This window comes from Sesamum indicum, linkage group LG4 (genome assembly GCF_026168435.1).
Source record: "Sesamum indicum cultivar Baizhima isolate 11 linkage group LG4, ASM2616843v1, whole genome shotgun sequence".
NCBI lineage: Eukaryota > Viridiplantae > Streptophyta > Magnoliopsida > Lamiales > Pedaliaceae > Sesamum > Sesamum indicum.
Genome location: NC_142660.1, coordinates 13,158,103 through 13,178,599, shown reverse-complemented (window position 1 = coordinate 13,178,599; position 20,497 = coordinate 13,158,103). Strand labels below are relative to the sequence as shown.

General features: G+C 36.2%; 4 protein-coding genes across 5 annotated transcripts; 2 read left to right on the top strand and 2 right to left on the bottom strand.

Annotated features, from left to right (window-relative positions):
* Window positions 1-495: 495 nt before the first annotated feature.
* LOC105160525 (ATP-dependent Clp protease ATP-binding subunit) lies at window positions 496-1,719 on the top strand. Its single transcript, XM_011077941.3, has 2 exons — window positions 496-1,120; window positions 1,284-1,719. Exons 1-2 carry the CDS (start codon window positions 641-643, stop codon window positions 1,557-1,559), a joined length of 756 nt encoding a protein of 251 aa, XP_011076243.1. The 5' UTR covers window positions 496-640; the 3' UTR covers window positions 1,560-1,719.
* ABCB28 (non-intrinsic ABC protein 8) lies at window positions 1,639-7,932 on the bottom strand. Of its 2 annotated transcripts, none has more exons than XM_011077943.3 (16): window positions 7,496-7,932; window positions 7,181-7,368; window positions 6,662-6,685; window positions 5,859-5,960; window positions 5,541-5,631; window positions 4,947-5,047; window positions 4,790-4,840; window positions 4,545-4,673; window positions 4,264-4,326; window positions 3,906-4,185; window positions 3,428-3,576; window positions 3,255-3,344; window positions 2,836-2,970; window positions 2,702-2,758; window positions 2,563-2,619; window positions 1,639-2,184 (listed from the first exon to the last, which is right to left on the bottom strand). In XM_011077943.3, the coding sequence occupies exons 1-16, from the start codon at window positions 7,905-7,907 to the stop codon at window positions 1,948-1,950; spliced, it is 2,166 nt and encodes a 721-aa protein (XP_011076245.2). In that variant the 5' UTR covers window positions 7,908-7,932; the 3' UTR covers window positions 1,639-1,947. The 2 variants fall into 2 exon arrangements, with proteins under 2 accessions (XP_011076245.2, XP_011076244.2); XM_011077942.3 differs by having other exon boundaries at window positions 2,046-2,184; window positions 2,706-2,758.
* Window positions 7,933-10,002: 2,070 nt separating this feature from the next.
* On the top strand, window positions 10,003-14,393 carry LOC105160524 (uncharacterized). Its single transcript, XM_011077939.3, has 5 exons — window positions 10,003-10,522; window positions 12,260-12,521; window positions 12,627-12,823; window positions 13,245-13,432; window positions 13,805-14,393. Exons 1-5 carry the CDS (start codon window positions 10,428-10,430, stop codon window positions 14,089-14,091), a joined length of 1,029 nt encoding a protein of 342 aa, XP_011076241.1. The 5' UTR covers window positions 10,003-10,427; the 3' UTR covers window positions 14,092-14,393.
* A 980-nt stretch (window positions 14,394-15,373) lies between these two features.
* Window positions 15,374-16,381, bottom strand: LOC105160523 (dehydration-responsive element-binding protein 1D). Its single transcript, XM_011077938.3, has one exon. The coding sequence runs from the start codon at window positions 16,215-16,217 to the stop codon at window positions 15,540-15,542; it is 678 nt and encodes a 225-aa protein (XP_011076240.1). The 5' UTR covers window positions 16,218-16,381; the 3' UTR covers window positions 15,374-15,539.
* Window positions 16,382-20,497: the final 4,116 nt, after the last annotated feature.

The window sequence follows — 20,497 nt, the reverse complement described above, 5'->3', positions numbered from 1 at the left end:
AGTACACATCTTGATGAATTTCTGCAGATTCCATATTTGCATACTCAGATAATTCATAAGTGAAGGGGTATATTATAGCCACATCTAATAAGGCTTAAAATAATTATATATACCTTTTTCATTATTTGAGAAATTAGAAATATTCCTAAATTAACGTCTGTCTAACAATGAGTCCTTATGTTAGCCTCAATTAGATTTCTATCCAACTCTTGTGGTAAATCGGTCAAAATGCCATTTTGGGTTATAAATTATTAGTTTATATTATTTTTTAAAATTATCTGAAATATTTTTATGTACTTATAGTCTTATGGATTATTTACTTTATGGGCTACATAATTATTTTTTATTTGAAGGAATTATTTATAATTTTTTAAATAATAAAGACATATTTATAATTATGACAAATATTAGAAGAGATAACTGCAATTTACCATAAATAAAAAAAGAAATTGTGTAAAGGACAATCTCAAATAGTCCAAGATAAGGACCGAACTCGTGTACTCAAATTGGCCTCATATCGAACTCTCACTTAAATGGAAGCCACAAAAATTCCCAACATTTAACTAAGTTATGAAAATCACTACACTATACTCTTCATATTTGTTACAACGAAACCAACATAAACTACAAGAACCAAATAATGGGGTGCCAAATTCACAGTCTGAATCCTCAACTTCTATCCAACAAGATCAATATTCAATCAAAACAATCGGCACGTTCTTCGTTCCGACCAAATTCTCAACTCCTCAGAACAACCCTTCTCTCGTCTTACAACAATCTAAACGAGCAGCAGCTAGTTTCGACAGCCACAATCAAGCAACCGCAAATCCCAGAATCTGATGTGTACAATGTTAAGTTCCAGACTCTAGGAGCTTGTAAACTCGGTATTTCTAGATACCCTGATTTTGAGTACAATGCTAAAGGAGGTTCAGGGTCTGGGACAGCTGCTAAAATCTTGGATAGTGGTGAAGTTTCTGTTGATTTTGACGTAAAACAACTATATATTCCTCCGTTGTCAGCTGCCACAACTAAGTTCTTGGGGTTGCCATTGCCACCATTTCTGAAGATTGAGATTGTCCCGGAGAATTTTCATGGAAAAATCAACCAAGAATCTGGCAAGGTAGTAGATTAGATAGATATGGTTGATTGATGATTCTGAATTGTATTCTACAACTCTTGGTAAAAAATAAATTAGAGTTATTGTGAACGTAGAGGCAGTTCTTGCATTCGATTATCCTTCTTGATGTCTTATAATTTCTTAACAGCTTGAGCTGTTCTTGTAGGTTGACCTCAAGTTCAGGGCGAAATTCTGCTTTTCAGTGGGGAGCGTGTACAAAGCTCCTGCTCTACTAGTAGAGACAGTATTGACATCCGAAGAATCAAAGGGAAAGATGAGAGGAGGAAGAGGCGACCGACTTGATAAAGACGGTGTTTGCAGGCTGGTTGGAGTGGCAACAGTTGAGCCAATTGATGACTTCTTCATGGATACATTCCTCAGCCTTCCTACTGAGTGCCTTGCAAATCTCAATGCCATAATCTCATTTTCAAGCACTGTATAGATACTTTAGAACCACTGAATTCTCCAAATTTAGATACAATTGAGTTTGTCTCCTTTTGACTCAGAAGGGAGAGAGCATCTGAATGTAGAAGATATATATCAATAAATACTCATGTACCAATATTCATGAAATGATACAAAGATTTGGAATATTTCTCCAACCAAGTGGTCCTTCCATGCCATCTAAGATCCTATGTCTAATCTTTGCAGTACTAAAACAACAGTAACAATAATCTCTGTGGGTAACTCCTTGTCTCCCTGTATGGGTTCAAATTCTCGTTGATATCGAAGCTTTAGCAGTTCTTCAGTCGGCAATAGGCAAAAGAAAAAAAACTTACATCCAGTATGGCAGCATAGGATTTTTGAGATACCGAAGGATATGGTGATTGTCACTCAAATGCAAGTCTTTGGGTGCCAACGAAAGAAGCGTATAGACCCTTCTTTTCTAACAACTCCGAGTGAGTTCCTAGCTCTGAAATCTTCCCATCAGAGCATAGAGCAATCTGATCGGCATTCTGAACCGTACTTAGTCTATGAGCAATCACCAGAGTTGTTCTTCCCTTCATTAGACGATTCAAAGCGTCTTGAACCAGACGTTCACTGACTGTATCCAGAGCACTGGTAGCCTGTAACACAGTCACGGCGAATTAGGCGGACAAGGTCTAAAGCATTTGATTGATATATTGTTAGAACTACCCGAGCTGCTTGAAACTAAAGAGAAGCGAGATAAAGATAAATTGCCCTGACATGGTCCGGATTGAGAAACATTTATAAAATTTAACATGTAACTGGGAACTGTTATCTTCCAGCAGAGACAGCAATAAGTGATCCTCATTGAGAAAAGACCCTTTACCATGATCGTTTGTATCTACTTTTTTTTTTTTGTGGTTGATTGGAAAAAACACACAAAAAGAATATTTAGTTATACCCGCTGACCAAAACCAGTCTGGCCCTGATAGTTTGATACTGAATGAACTCAGATGGGTATGTGGCATGATACATACCTCATCAAGAATCAAGATTGGAGCATTCTTGAGAAGAGCCCTTGCGATGGCAATTCTCTGGAAATGAGAAGATGGGATTAGCATATGAGTCCGAGATAGAGTGTGTGTGTGTGAGAGAGAGCAAATAAGTTGATAGTACCTGCCTCTGTCCTCCACTTAACAACCCTCCACGCTCACCAACTAATGTGTCATAACCCTGTAGAAGGATGAACGATTAGCAGAAACATGAGAAGTGACCATGTAGACTATTGAGAGGTACCAGACATGGCTCACCTGTGGCAAGGAAATTATAAATTCATGAGCATTAGCTGCTTTAGCAGCTTTTATCACATCGTCCTTGGAAACATAATCATCTGGGAGGCCATAAGCAATATTTTCTCCAACAGAAACAGAGAAAAGAACAGGTTCCTACAGCAGTTAGAAAATAGACTCATATCAGTAAAGCAGGAGATATGGTTGTTCTCGATGAAACGATCACTTATATAACTCTTCTCTCTGAATTAGTTAAACTTATCATCCATGAAATTATCCATGAGCGTCTGTGTGGATTTGTGTCCTTAGATTATAGCACTTTCACTTCCTCCACCAAGTTCTGATGGCAGATACGGGAAGTATATCGACAACAGATTCAGATGCATTATGCTTTAAGGTAAAACTTAAAACACCCAATGAGAAAAGATCCAGAGAATTACTTGATTCACTATGGAAACCACCCGAGCCCATTCACTCTTATCAAATGACCGTAGATCCTCTCCAGCAACGGTTATGCGACCTCTGGTTGGCTGCAAAATCGAAATTTGTTCTCCAGTTATTGACCAACGGTAATGTAAATTCTATCCAGCAACTGAAACTGATGGGACATAACCTCATAAAACCGAGCTAACAGCTGAACTACTGTACTTTTGCCGGCACCACTTGGACCAACAAGAGCAGTAACAGTTCCACATTTTAATGTCAGATCAAGACCTTGCAGGATTTCTACATCAGGTCTTAAAGGATATGAGAAATGAACATCTGCAAGACAATAAATTTGTGAAAAGAGTCAAACAAGGTGTGCATTTTTTCAGAAAGAAAATCCATTCTACACTGTGCAACCAAGTGTGATTCTCAAAAGAAATTAAGAGTTCTGCAAAAAATCTGAGATCACACAAAATGTCTCTGTTGATCTGATGAACAAAAAAATTCCAATCATAATCTTATTGTTTCAGCATCACAAGTTACTTTATCAAGTTTGTAAGAAACAGTTTGTCACTTTTGGTCTACCAAGCCAATTATGTCCTTGTTCCAAGCATCATCACTAAATCTCACAGCATGAAATACATCTAAAATGTATCAATGCTTACCTTCAAGGCGAATATCACCAGACCGTGCCAAGCTACGCACATTATTAGCAGATTTTAGGGAAGACATGTACCCTCCACTCTTCGTTTGCGTTCCCCCATTGGAACCGTTGATCAAAAGAGCTTCAAGGTTTGGATCAGGCAACTTCCTTCTCTTCAAGTCTTTTTCTAAAGCATAAGCTAGTGCTTCATCAATTTCAGCACCAGATAAAACAGAGTTAATTCTTTCAGCAGCAGCAAAGGCTCCACGAAGATCTCCAAAGGTGTTAACTACCCCTTGAACCTGGAAGAAATAGTTTATTTTTCAGTATTTGAAGGACCAGTATAAGAACAGATGAATGCAGCACAAAAGAGTACTCACAGCAAATGTTAATGTAAAAGTGTATCCGATAAAGGACACCATAGTTCCAACTGCAAGTTCCCCCTACACACAATAGATCAAAATTTGAATAGCCGCTCAAGCATAAGATAACACATCTAAGCCTGAAGGAGATCCACTGGCTAGCGATTGCACGATCAGGATTCCCCATATAAAAGATCTTAATGGGAATATTTTACATAAAGAATGAACAACATCCGTTCGGCTTCAAGAGAGAACAAGTATTTAAAATTTGGAAAAGTAGAAAATCTATAAATTCTTACAGCTTTTACTTTGCTTCCTCCGAGACAATACAGGGCCATTAAAGACACATAGACAGCAACTCTAGTGAGAGATTCATTGATGGACTTAAACATCCCGAGTGTTATCCCACTACTCTCGTACTCAAGAACCTGACAAGTTCGAATCGCATGCTTAGGCACCTAGAATCTGAACTTTAATAGTAGCATCGAATGTAATCTTATCTTGCTTTAGTAGCATTCAGAAACATATGTCGCAGGTTCTCTACCTGTCGACCAAAGAGAGCCATTTGGCGTTTTTCACCCCCAAATGATCTTACCTGCAAGAATTTGACTAGAATTAGCTGATACAGTATCCTATCAGATGCTATTAAGGGCCAAAAAGAAAGGAGACGTTATGCATGTACAAAGATAAGAGGAGCTTACAGTACGTATAGCAGCGAAAGTTTCAGTAACACAATCAGCTATTGTGGCTTGGGCAGATCCATGAGCTTTGAAGACATTTACAGTTGTTCTCTTATAGATAGCTACAAAATCCATACATGTTAATGGAGTGCTGTGGAAAATGATAAAAATCTAGGGAAACAAAGACCGCACTTCTTTTTAAACTATAACTAGACAGATAAGATCCACTTATTTAAACTTTCAGTTTCTTCTCCGAAGATCACTACAGAACACAAGTACAGGCTTCTGAAATTATGCACAAATGGGAAAATCTGGCCAAGCTGCTCACATGGTAAAAAGATATTTTGTTTAGGGCAAGGGCAGATAACTAGCACTCACTTTTCCCCAGTGGATGTGCAATGAAGCATTAACTTCTTGAACAGAAGTGCGAAAATATTGGTGAGATATTATTTGCTGATAGGAAGAAATGAATGGTGTCCTTTAGTTTATTTTCAGTGCAGGAACAGACAAAAAAACAATGATTCTTAGCATCCACACCAAAAAGATAGTCTGCTAATCACGATTTGAACTTATTCCAGAGAGAGAAAAAGAACACACTCTATGAGAAACATTTACCAACTAGTATAGATACTGTAAGCATAAGTAGGCCTAAAACTGGTGCCAGCTGGACGGAAAGAGCAAAGAGTAAGCACAGAGTGCCAATGACCTGCAAAGGAAAGGATAAACAAGATTCAAGTAAAAAGGTTGGCGCAAAAAGTTTACTAAACAGTATGATACTAGCAGTTGTATTTCGGAACTCAACCTTTCAGAAACTTCCAGAATATATTCAGAAAATAAGTGGTTTTAACAACTTAGTCTCTGATCAAAGAAAAGGTCGGAAATGGTATCAATATTAACATAAAGCTCACTTTTGCTTAATGTAGAGTAGCTTGCCTCAGAAATTGCCCTGAAACCACGATCTCGTGATACATTTTCACTCACAATGTTCTTCAGAGAACCCAAATCAGTTGTCAATAAAGCAGTTAGTTCACCAACCTACAAGAAGTACACTGAAAATCAGTGAACATACTAAGGGGACTGCAGGTATGGAGAGTAGACCATACAAAAGGCGAGACACTAAAGCAAGGAATATATAGATATACCATAGCATTCAAATAAGCAAAGAGATTTTAACTAATCTTTTATGAACGCACCATATAGAGGAATCTAATTTTCTATTTTAGAAATTGAAGTTTATGCTAAGGTTCTCAATTTATCTTGGCATTTATTGTATACGATAACTTGAATCATAAAAATCCTGCTGTATACAATGTTATTTGCAAACTACTTAAAGCATATTTAAGTAACCAAGAACCTGCTCTCTGGTGTTATTTACTAATTAGTAGCTCCACCTGAAGTCCTAACAGACCAGTGAAGTGGTTTCTTCAATTCACAATAACTTAGCCTCCTACCAGAATCCACTGAAGTCACAATGTCGAGACAATATAAGGTGAACACATATGAAAGATCTAAATTTGGTGGTCTAGAAAGTCATTGCATTTGCAATTCAAGTTTTTCAAAAGAGACATTAGCTAAAACGAACCATCGACACTGCCTCTTAAGAATAACAAGGATACTTATCAATCATCTGCCAGAATATATACATTGAGTAAAGAGTCATGTATGGAATAAACCTGTTATGAGATAATGAAGAGATGAATAATTAGACTAGTATAATACAGAAGAATCTTGAGTACCTTGTGCCTGTCAAAAAACTCCACCTGCAAAACAAATTAAAATATTTATCAGAATATGAACAGAAAACAAAATTAGCTGCACTATGTCATATACAAATTATAAGAGAGCAAAAGTATTGAATAATCAAAGCTCATTTCTTCAGTCACTGAATAAGTATAGAAAATTAATTTGTCCAAGAGTCAGAGGCCACTAATACTAAATTAGAAATTCCACGATGGCATCCTGTTGCTATTCTAGTAATGGTTGCTTTAGTATAGATAATGTCTGTTATGCATTTAATAACTCAGACACCTATGCATCTAAGCATCTGAATAGTTAACAGAAAATTCGATTTCGGGGAGAAATGATTTCGGGCAGAATACCAAAACAAAATTTTTACTCAACATAATGAAATTTACAATGTATATACGTGAAGCATGTTTTCATATAATACAAAAATGCTTAAGAGTAGCAAGCTAACATGATCTCAGGTAAAGGAAAATAGATGCATCAGTCATCATAAAAAAAAATGATTGTACCTTCTGAATCAACACCCTTTGAAATATTTGAGCTCTTAAGCTTGACATAACCTTCTCCCATATGCAATTCATGTTTATCACGAAAATAATTGTAAAAATGGGCTCCAACGTATACAGAATTCCCACTTTACTCAGCAGTTGCCACATAGGTTCTGGTCTTGCCCCAATTAGTACTTCGAAAAATCTACCTGTGATAACATTAGGAATTCATCTTCTTCAGTCGCAATGATTACTAGAGCAATAATAAGATGTTAAAAAGTTAAAAAATATGCACACACAATACAAGTTATCCCAGAACGTACAACTCCAACATACCAGAAAATATAGGCATGGCGAGAGTACAAGTGGTACAGCCCAAAAGAGTGAGAACCGAGACCAAGACTCTCCATTTATGCCGCGAAACAAGCTTCCACAACAGCCCCCATCTTATCACATCAATGGGCTGCATCTCCACAACCTCAGAACTGTCGATTTTCGGATCACTCTCCGACACGATAGCGTCGAAAGCGGGGCCCGAGACATAGGCGCGGCTGATGATTCCTGATGCTGTTCTTGATCTCTGTCCAGCTTTCGCCCAAGAAATCGAAGAGGGCAAGAAGGAAACTCTCTGAGCGGTGGGATTGTTGGCTAGTTTGAGCTTCAATCTCTGGGTTCTGCAGTTGGGGAAGTGTTTTGGGGAGTAGAAGTTGAGGGGAGGAGCAACGGGAGTGGCTGAAGCAGCTGCCATTTTCTGGTGGTTGGTGTAGCGCGTACTCCATGGCTTTATATAGGCATCCAAACAGGGGGAGTTGTGAATGCGTGTAAGAGAAAAAAAATTCTTGTTATCTTTAAAATTTTGGATAAATCTTTCATCATCTTTTTCTGATTATTATTATTATTATTGTTATTAATGCATGGGAAATTTAACCAAAATACATTTGAATGCATAAAAAATTGGGTGAATTACAATCAGCTTTTCCATAATTTGATATATTTTTATTTGAAAAATTATAATCACGCTCATATTTGATAAATTTATATAATCATTGAATGGAAGCCTAAAATTATTAATTTTGCTCTTATTATATTTAAAAAAATGAAAATGGATGATGTAGATGGAAATATTTGAAAAAAAATATAAAAATATATTGTCCACTTAGTTCATTTTGATCACAAAAATATTTTGGTCAGTTCATTATAAAATAAAATCTAATGAAGCCCAATAAATTGGGCTAATTATTGGAAGACTGAAAAATCAGAAATATCGATAATTTCTCTAATAATAATGGGTATTAATAATTATGCCAAAAGTCATGGACTTATTGTAATTTACCTGAAAATATTTTATTTATGAGCTTGGGATATTTTATTTAATTTTATTTAAAAACAAGTAATTAATATGGTCAAATGCAATTAATTATGATAAAATAAAATTATTATGTTGTGATTTCATTCTTAAAATATAACTAAAAAATCACATTTCAGTCACATGCAATAAGATGGTCAAAAGTTTGAAAAATATGTAATTAATATGGTTTTTTCTCTAATTAATTATGGGCTATTACATTTTGTGTACTGCAGTCCGTAATGCTTGTAGGTGATTTCCACTATTATTTTTTGGGTTTTAAGTCTTATTTTTTCAGGACTAAAGTATGATTGAGACCACTTGTATGTCCATATATTTAATAATTTAATTAATTAGGTCAGATTCTACCCGTTAAAATTAAAATATTTTAATTTGATGTGTATGTTATGAAGGAGAGGATATGATAAAATGTATTTGAATTACATAAATTAAATAATTAAAAGAATATACATTTATACAAAATATAATTTATTAAATAATCGAGTATCTTCAAATTAAAAGATTGATTTGATTTATTAATATTCTTTTTTCATAGAAAAATGAGAAAATACGCTAAGGGATGGATAAACATGATCTACCATATGTATTATGGGTTGCTCGATCAAATGGAATGGTTTGAATAAAAAACTATATACTTATATTTATAAAATTTAAACTCATAATCTTTTAATTAATTTTTTTTTTCCAAATTAACTGCTGGAGAAAGATGTGGTTGATCCCAGAAAATAATACTTATAAAGGGAAGTTTGAGGAATCTCTATAAATTGTGGTTGTTTGCGCAATTTCCTCTTCTAATTAAACCAAAAAGCAATTATGGAATTGAGGAAGGTCATCCAAGCAAAAGGGAAATACTCTCCACGTGTCTTTCCGGGATTCGTGCCCAAGAATCACGAGATTCCTACAACTTCAATTTCATACATTTCTCTGCGGTGCAAACCTAGCATAATGCCGCTTCTCTTTGATACCCCTCTTCAAGTCAATGAAAACACTCAATTATCCCTACACGTTACAAATATATGCAAACAATATATATATATATATATATATTGTTACTTTACAAATTAAAGTTCCCAACAATTGATTTGATAATTAATCTTTATGAAAATATAGGTACTTATCATCTTATGCCACCTTTCACGTATAGCATTAATATAAATAATTGAACTGTAAAAATCAGTTATATGATTAATATTTTGGCTCTATAGTATTTAATACTTACAACTTTATTGATATAATATGAGTATTCAAAAATTATATTTAAGGTCCATTAATGGTACGGATCATACATTAAATATAAAATTACCGTACATTTGTATGTAATTTGATCAAAGTTTAATCAATTAAAAATAAATATTATATTTAAAATCAAGAACTCAAATTTCCCATTTAATTGAAAATTGTAGGTTTTATGAATATTGTAATACATTGTGTGTGAGTGTCTTGTTGACGAATTCACAAAGCTCTCTCCTCCCACTCCAAAGTTGTTGCTGGCACATCTTAGCGGAAAAGGAAAAGGGAAAGGCTTTTTGCCAATTGTAAAGCATTGGATGGGAATGAACTGGAGAGGAGGAGTTGGGAACAGTTGTACCTGAAAATCTCTCGATCAGTACAACCCTCTCTTCGTTGCCTTCTCGTGCACCATTGTGTTCACACGCCCAAAACAAGAATTAGAAGGAAATACTGCTGTTAGGGACCCCTTTTGAATTATCAACAATCACCCTGGCCTTGATCGTTTTACCTATACATAGTTATTTTTTCCCAGTCAATGGGAAGTTGGTGAATTGAGAATCATATCTTTGTTTGATCAGTAAGTAGAGAAGTTGAAGCTTTCAAAAGCCCATTATTTCTCTGAGTTTTACTTCCTTTTCTTGGTCTCTGGCTCTGATTATAGTCACAAATCTGATGGAACGGAGGCGGTTTCTTCTTTTCTTGGTTGCCCTCCTTTGCTTTGCCGGATTACTCGAAGCGAGCCCCGGTGATGCTGATCCGGTGTATCGGTAAGTTTTTATTTACCAAGTTTTAAGCTGGGAATCTTGAAATTTTTGTTCTCTTCTTTGGACTTTTGGTATCTGAATCTGAATGTTGTTATGGTTTTTGAACTTCCAATAACTTTGGGGTAACTGCTCAGCAAGTGTTTGAAGTTTTGTGTGTGTGGACTGTAGCTTGAAGTAGAATTACTGGGTTGAATAATTTCGTCTGAATTATGTTAAACCAGAAAAGTTGCAAATGATTGAACGTTTTTCCTTTCTTTTCTTTTTTTTTTTTTTTCAATTCTTGTTGTAGATGAGGTGGTAATTATAAGTCTTCACTAATTTCTATATTGAACTTTGATCACATGCAAATAGCAGTAGCAAAACCATCCTAGATTCAAGTATTCGGGATATTGGGATCTGAATGACATTATTTGGTGTCCTAATTCTCTGTGATTGGTGCTGTACATGCTGATGAATCTATGATGCTTTTAGTGCTTCTTTAAGGTTCACCATTAAATCTTCATCTTGGTTTTTGAAATAAAAACAGTTACTATGAAAATAAGAAGGCTGTTGGCAAATGCATTTTTAGAGATTCCTAAGGATAAGTTTGTTGAGTAACTGCTTATGTATTTATAGCATGGTCTTGGATCTAAAAGCCAATAAAGACTTTCTGCTTAACTCCTTAATCAGAGAAGTAGGGACGATGTTTCTTGAAGACTCCATATCCGGAAAGGCCATTCTAGAAGTTGTACATCCCACTGCTTAGGAAGAACCAGTTCTCTGTCAAATTTCACAATGGGACCAACTGATTTGTGTACAATTTGGGACACTGCATCTGCTGACTAATTAATCAGAAAACTAAGATGACAGTTTGAGATTAGCACATTGTACATGAGTTGATTGAATCTTGTCAGTTGTCTACACAAAAACATTGACCCTTTAGCATGAGATGAGTTTCTTTTAAGATAATTAAACTGTCCCTACCCTGCTTCTGATTTTCCTGTCAGTTTTCTCTATTGACTATCCAAGAAGATTTATATGTTTAATGTATAACATGCTCTCAACTTAGGCTTCAATTCTTTGATTGTAAATTTATCAATCTCATCCTGCATTTGATTAGAAATTGGTGTCTTAAATGACTCTTTATCAGCTGTACGAATCATCTGAAGGAACTAGGGGGCGGTGCTGTTATCCTTTAACCTTTATGCGTTTGAAATTTTTTGGTATTAATGATAGAAGGCATATTTTCAATGGAATCTGTGTGAACCCAACCATAGCCTTGGCATTATCATCTTGCCTGTCTTACCCCATGTAACACTTCAAAATCCCCCACAGTAATTAGCCATTGCACGTGTCTTTATAAATTCTATCATTGGTGTCATGGCTCACTGTGCAGGAGTTGGAGGATTTGCCATTGCCTCTTTAGTTAGAATAAACAAATAGCAGCCGTTAGTCTTGTTTCGGTTGCCAGGTTTACTAGCTGCAATATATTGTCATTTAATATTAAAATGCCATTGTGCTCTCACTGGTTTCAAAGCTTTAGTTTGTCATTATTAATACAATCATGAAGCATCTAAAGCATTCCTACTTTCGTGTGCTTCATCGTGCCTTTTATTGTTAACATCTTAATAATATTGCATTACATGATTGTGATAATTGGCTAAATTAGAAGCAAAGGTGGGCTTCCAACAGTAGATATATCTTCATATGGTTCATCAACTCATGCCTCTGTTTATTCTTACTATTTGAATGTTCTCCTAGGGCTTGCGTGGAGCAATGTGAGAAGACTGGATGTGTGGGAGACAAATGCTTTCAACATTGTAATTTTTCCTCTGAGGGAAACCCCATTGATGGCCCATGGTATCTGCAGGAGCCACTTTACTTACAGTGGAAACAATGGGACTGTCGTAGTGATTGCCGTTACCACTGTATGATCTCTAGAGAAGAAGAAAGACAGAAACTTGGTCACAAGCCAGTAAAGTACCATGGGAAGTGGCCATTCAAGCGTAGTTATGGGATCCAGGTAAAATGAGGTGTTTCTTTGAGCACCAAACCCTACACCATGCAGTGTTGGCAATTAGCCACTTTACTGTTTGTGAGCACACTAAAATGTAGTTAATGTGATCAGGAACCAGTTTCCGTGGCTCTCTCTGCACTTAATCTTGCTGTACACTTTCAAGGGTGGGTGTCCTTTTTCATCCTTGTCAACTATAAACTGCCTTTTAGGCCGAACAAGAAGACATATTATGAGTACACAGGCCTGTGGAACATATATGCTATCTTTGCAATGAATGCCTGGTTTTGGAGCGCAGTTTTCCACAGTCGGTGCGTGTTGATTCTTCCATTTCTTTTCTCTCTCCTGTGTATCTGCTTATTCGAAGCATTGACTGAGAGGTTTTATTGAATTGTTCCTCACATTCAATGCTACTACACTACCCTTATATAATATGAACAAGACTTTCTGGTTTACTCATCAATCTTATGTTTAGAAGACACATGCATCTCAATGGAATTACGATGCTCTTGTTTCCCTTTTGTCTCTGTATCTTGAATGGTTGTCTTATACATTTGGCAGGTTGGTGCCTAAAATTGTTATATCTGTGTGATTATTAGGTTCAACTTCAACATGCTACAGCTTATTTGAGCCTTTTCACAGAGTGTGAGAGTGCGATGGTTTATGCAGTTTTCTGATTGAGACCTTGATAGTTTCATTTTTAATCTTTAGATCTTCTGAAATCATATGCAGTGATGTTGATTTGACTGAGAAGCTGGATTACTCATCAGCTGTTGCATTACTTGGATATTCCCTCATTCTAGCTATAATAAGAGCTTTCGATGTGAGGCTTGAGGCTGCCAGGGTCATGGTTGCTGCTCCCTTGATTGCTTTCGTGACTACCCATATCTTGTATTTGAACTTCTATCAGTTTGACTATGGTAAGCCCCGCTAGATATATTTTCTTTCTGGGTTACAGTAAATCTTTTTCCTATTATTCTAAACTTGTAGTCACCTGCAGTCAAGTTTTCTGTTTTTACATAGAGCAATCAATTTATCTATTATTCAGAACAAGATTATTCAGACGAGGATGTCGCTAGAACCAGTTTACATGGATTCATATTTCAACTTCTATTCCATCATAGAAAAATATTATTGTTGCCTTCTTGAGAGCTTCCAATAAAAGACAAGAATAAAAATAAAATAAGGTACACAAATATAAGAACTACTGAAATATGGTTGTATGTTTGTCAAAGTTAAATTCCAAGTCATGTAATATTCTGAGGACCAATCAAGCTATCTGCTTTTTGCAGGATGGAACATGAAAGTTTGTGTGACAATGGGTATACTGCAGCTTGTCGTTTGGGCAGTTTGGGCAGGTGTTACTCGTCACCCATCCCGTTGGAAGCTGTGGGTGGTGGTAATTGGAGGCGCACTTGCCATGCTCTTAGAGATATACGATTTCCCCCCGTACTGGGGCCTTGTTGATGCTCATGCTCTTTGGCACGCAACCACAATCCCTCTTACCTATCTGTGGTGGAGTTTTGTCCGGGATGATACCGAGTTCAGAACCTCAGTTCTCATCAAGAAGAAAAAGTAGCATCTTAGCTAGTGCAATTGTATCCACATATTCAGAGCATCATATCTTTGTCAGTCTTGTTCTTTTTCCCCTCGCAATTGATGCATTCCCTGGAATGCTAGTCATTGCGGGTTTTCTTGTCCAAGTAGATTGAGTTTATGTACTTAATTCCACTTGACTATGAGATAGGGTGTTGTCGTGCTGATAACTGGGAAAGGGTTAGGGGCAACCTTAAGCCCTTCAAAGCTTTGGTCTGTTTCGGATTTCACATTCTGCTGATGATTAGCTATCTGATATCTTTGGCACACAAACAAAGTTTCTAATTTGGGGATTATGTTTGATTCCAAGGTAGCCATATTTGCACAGATTCCACATTATCGCTTCATAAGCTCATGATTTTGTCTCTCATCTTTCTTAAACGTGAAAGCACATCACACTGGAGTAGGATACTTGTTATAACTAAAATAACTCACTGAAGTGAGCATTCTGTAAATATATTAGTTGATTAACACACACACACACACACACACACACACATATATAAATATATTATTTTTGTAATAGTGAAAAGTACACCGTCAGGCTTTGCTTACTAATCAGCACTGGGTTGGATATCCAGCCTTTTCTAAGTGAGTGGCCGTTAGCCTCGTGTTTTCGGCCTCTCTCAATTCACTTCCTCATTTTCCCCGAACCTTTTGGCTGCCAAATGTCAATTTTGTCCTTATCTTTCTCCATTTTTGGGCCAAATCAATCAGAGTACATTCATTGCACTGACACGATAAATAAAATTTTCAAGTGGCCTTATTTGTGGACAACCAAGTAAAAGCACTTTGTAATCCTTGTGGCAAAATGGCTAATAAAATGTTTAACTAGAATCAATATCATTATCCAATTTTAATTAAATATAACATTATTTACCCAATCCCAATCAATATAGGAAGTAATCCCGATTCCATTTAGGCACCTATTAATCTTATCCTGTTAGTAAATAAAGCATTAATGTCAAAATAATGAGTTTTGCATGATTCAATCTTAAACTAGCAAACGTCCTCAATAGCATTCAAGATTCTTAGCAATAAGTACCTACAAAGAAAGACATACTAGACTGAGTCTTTAACATCCATAAAAAGCTTTCACATTTGTACATACGCCTCAAATGTATGTAATATTGTCTAAATATATATTTTAAGAAATGCTTTTATATACTCATCCAGCATATGTATATATAACATAATCTGAAATAAAAGAATCGAATTGAATCATTTCAGTTGTGAACAAAAGGAGTCTTGTGCAAGAGTATATGTATGGGCCAAAAATGGAGGTCAAGATTCAAGATTAAGATGTCCATACACTAATAAATTTCTCTATTCTTATATTTACACTTTAATAAAGCTGAAAGCCGTATCCCCCTTCCGTACTGGCTAGTACAAAAAAGATCCCAAGTACGGTTTAAAAAGATTCGAAAAGATTTAAATTGAATAACTCCATAATGACACGTCAGCCACAGCTTCCACGTCATCAATGTACTGAGGAGGAGGCAGCATCAACCCCTCAGCCATTTCCTCCAGCAACCCATGCATCCCGAACACCGCTTCCTCATCAATAAACCACCCATCATCTTCCCTGCCTCCGCCTCCTTCCTCCCTTGTTTCACCCCTTGACTCCAATGCTTGTGGCCTGAAAGCCTCTGCCGCTTCCGCCGCCGCCTTCCTGATGTCCTTAGCATTCGCAGACGCCGGAACAGGCAGCCGCCACGCTGAATCCGCGAAGTTCAGGCAAGCCGACCGCCCTCTCAATGCCATCGCCGCCACGTCGTGCGCACGCGCCGCCATCTCCACAGTGGGGAAAGTCCCCAGCCAGATTCTTGATTTCTTGTTGGGCTCCCTCACTTCGCACACCCACTTCCCGGAATTCCGCCGCCGCACACCGCGGTACACGGGGTGCCTCGTCTCCCGGAACTTTTTCCGTCCCGCCCGCTTCTTCGGATTGTTAGAAGCTAAAATCACTTCTTCGTCCGAAAAGTTTGTGGCTGTGGTTGTGGGACTCCCACTTTCACACGATGATTCAGCTGACGATGTCGTCGTCGCAGGCCAGAAATCTTGCATACGAGGAAAAGTCTCTGTGTAGTAGCTCGCAACCATCTGCATCCTTGACAAGCTGTTAAATCCAAATAAGTGCTTTTGAGGCAACAATCAGCAGTAGTATAAATTAAGGTAAAAGCGAGTGATCAATATTCTTGAGTTGTGTTTGCTTCTTAGATAAGGAGCAAAAGTGATTATATAGTGATAAGCTGAAGTGATGAGTGAGAGTGAGAAGCAGAAGCTATAAGTAAGCAGGTAGTGAATTATTGATAAGCTGAAAGATTACGCTCCGGACGCGAACATCCACACGGAAAAGTAGTCCATAAGGCTCCAGGCTGGTACGGGAAGGGAGGGAGCTGCCCACGGTTTGTACCTTTTACTTTGAAAGTGATACGTGGAGAAGTTTTAACATACAAGTACCAGCTGTTTTGTGGACCAGGGTACAAGTGTCTAAAGCAGTTGAGTTGAACACGTGGCTAAATCTTGATGGCGCAACTTGTGGTGTTTGACCGTATCTGGGGATTTTGTCATGAATTTTGATTGAAATATCCCACGCAAGCGAAACACCCAGGAAGTCGCTTTTTAGTTCAAGTGTATCAGTTTGCAGCTTGTCAGAATTTTCCTCTTCGGAGACAAACTCCCAAGTGCGTCTCTATTGGACATATTCTTTTCATTGGAAAAAAAAATTATATTATATTTAATATATAGATATCAGGGCGTGTAAAATTTATATCAACCATATCTTTTCAAAGATTATTCACAAAATAAAATTTGAAATTAATTTGTCCAAATAAATTAATCAAACTCCACATGTTAAATATATTTTAATTTCCCACTTGATCATCTAGGTTGAGGTTAATGATGACCTAACAAGTTGAGGCAGATGGAATCCACTTGAGGTCCTCAAATTGAATGGTAGCATCGGTCTGCAATACAAATCGTTAAGCTAGCTGTTGTTCTTAGCTAAAACCCTCAATGTCTAAATTAGAATCTGTTTAAGATTTAATGTAATCGTAGAATTTTATCAAAGTGATTAATACATACCTTCTAAAATGGACCAATTGGTACTTATAGAGAGTTTGATGTACGAAGTCAGGTCTCCCTATGAGAGCCTTTAAATGGTGAGAGCATCAATGATCATCATTTCTAATTTTCGATAAAAGTTGTGGCGAAAAAATTCTCGTTATGTTTGGTGTCCTTGTAATTTTGGAGGGATAAAACTGTTAAGTGAATTTTTTTTGAACTATTTAGCCTCCATCACAACCTCTTTTCTAAGGGAACTTTTTCAAACTGTCTAATAAACACTTAATTGCATTTTAAAGTTAGAGGCGTATCACTTACCCTAAATCTCACTTCCTTCCATATGAACTTTTATTAATAGTAATCCTAAGTAATTCTTCTTAAAAACTACAACACTTGAGTAAGCAATACTACACCATATAATTCAGCCATTAATTCAAAACAAACACCATTTTATTTAATATTAACACACACGAAAATATTATTTTTTTGATTAATTATAATGATTCATGATGCCTCCTCAGATATCTTTTCTCAAGAGTCCGATGATAAGAGTGAGTCCCCATTGAGCAACCTAAATAGATGGTCTTTGCAGGTCCATAAACAAGGTATTAAGCCCATAATATATTTTCATCTTCACTAACTTGATAGGCCCGAAAAATTAGCTTAATCCAACAAGTTGAGTCAGCATACAGTAGGAACGATATGTCACACAAGTTGCTAACATCCTATGACACAACATACTGAAAGATATCCAACTAACTCCAACCTAGTTGGAATTAACTCCTTAACTAGCAAGTAACATATTCCCAGATTAACAGACTGGGCAAGCTTAAATCAAAGTATCGTACCCTTGTCTAAATAAGTTCAAATCACGAACCGTTGTTTTGTTCAGCAGCTAACATGTGTACTTGTCCAAAGGTATATGATTCACCTTAGTCACTCTCAAAATCTTACTCCACGGTCGTCTATAAATTGACTCTTTGTGTAGTCATTTTGGCAACGCATTCTATCACACTTTAACACTTATTCTTTCTCGGTTCCTAAGTTTCTTTTGGCTAACTTTTTGCACTCCACATGAGCTTTGTTACTTTATCGTCATTTTCAATTGTTATTATCACATTGATTCAAGTTTTCTCCTTTATTTCTTCAGTTGAACATTATTGTCTTAAGTATCCAAGTGTTAACTTCTATTTTGCAGGTTGATCTTCTTTAATCTTAAAATTTCTTAAAGATCCTTCGACTCTTGTGATCATGTAATTTGGGTTGAACTCCTCAGTGCCCTAGAGTTGATCCGACAATTATTTGGAACGTAACTTGGATGAGTATCTAGAGCTAGACTAGTAATGATTGGTTTGCACGCAAAAGTTGTTAAGTTAGTTGAGGTGGCCCTCAACTAAAATACTCCAAAGTTTAAGCGAGTTAGGTTCGATGTTATATGGGTCACGTAATACAATCTCGCTACTGAGTGTATTCTCATAGTAATAAATGCATACTTATAAAATAGACCCTTCATGTACTTATAAGCACTTATGTGGCAGAATTCGTACGAACCACATGTCAATAAGGTAGCCGTAAGAAAAGTTCCAAATGAATGACTACTTAGTCAGGTCACTGGGTCAACACCCGACCCACTAAAAAACATTTGAATCTTTGGAGTGTAAGGATATTTCTTTTTTTCCTTGAGTGCATTTTGGTCGGATGTATTTTTCTTATTACCATGGTAAATATTTTGATCATATGTAAAATTATATCAAATACTGATTAATTGTGATAAACAAAAATTAAGTCTTCACACTGATTTTGTTTTGACATAATAGATAATATTTATTTGCAAAAAATTCTAGTGTATGAGATAATATATTTTCTTTTAAAGTAAACCGTCGTAACCAGGTGATATGATAAATTAATTGAACTTACAATAAGTTTTTCTCTTTTCCACTGTATCTTAGATTGAGTATTAAATATATGCTGCTTAAAAGATTCTGAACAGCAATTTGTGATAGTGACCAATTGACATAACAAATGAAGGTCAGAGGAAGCTCCTTATTCTGAGTGTGGTGTGAGGCTACGAAACGGGTTTCGGTTGACAGATATACGTGCAACCCGAAAAACGACAAGGACAAGCTTTTCGGGAGATTTGACCCGATTTTTCTAACACACGGGGTTGACCGTTAATAACTGCCACAGCCTCCCTTGGTTTTCCCGCGGAAACGCGTGCGCACGTGTTAATTTCCTGCTCCTGTGCGCCCAGTAATATGTGTACCAAGGAAAGCAAATCATAGCCTTCCAAGTTCCAACTTCCATTAGCTGGCAATTTTTAAGTAGGTGGCATGTCTAATTATGGCCCTCAACAAAATCAAATATTTGTCGCCGATTAATTGATTGAATTGATATCGCTCTCTCATTAATTGAGAGGGTTCTGACTTCAGATTTAGATATTTCAATCCCCTATCTCAGGCCATTTTAGGGGGAATAGGGGGGGAGAAGTGAGTCTTTGCTTTAGTTTTTCTTTTACAAAAATAATTCTTTTTTTTTTCAAATATTCTTATGAAATTAATCAATGAGCACATCTCTATACTTATTTTACTCAAACGAGAAGAAATTGGTCCAATGGCATATTTAATTGTGAGTGTACAGTAAAACTAAATAATAATCGTATGCAATAATTTTTTATTTGAACAGACAATTCAAACCATTAATAAAAGAAACTATTTTGATTTTTGTGACTTAATTATATAACATCTGCCATTACAAGTGTGAGTATACATTTGTTATATGATTCTATATAACTATGTCATCTATAATAGGACCAAGGTTTCTTTACACAAATGAATTGCTTTTTCGTATAGTATAAGAGTAGGCCGTCATTCAGAGCAAAAGGTGTCTGGCTTGTCTAAAAATATAAATTTATTCTCTTTTTTCGGTAAGCACCCACGCTTAATTTTCATAAAAAAAAAATTCAAATAACTCCATATAAAAAAAATAAAATCTTTTTGAAGAATTTGTAAATATAAAATTATCTGAAGAAATTTGAAAATTTTATTCTAAGGACTCAATATTCTTATTTTTAAATCTATCCATCCAAATATAACGTGAAATTCAAAATCCTCCCATAATTTGTCTTTCTCTCGAGATTTTGACAACAGTCATTCAAAGATCCTGAGCCACAAAAACTCTTACAAATTCCTGTTTTTAGTTCATATGCCACAGGAGGTAAGGCTTTTCGCAGAAACTTAGGACAAGATAATAATGATTGAAGTGGATCAAAACCACACACGTACTCAAGGGACTGTTTGGAGAATGTCTTTTCTGCAATGACGTAG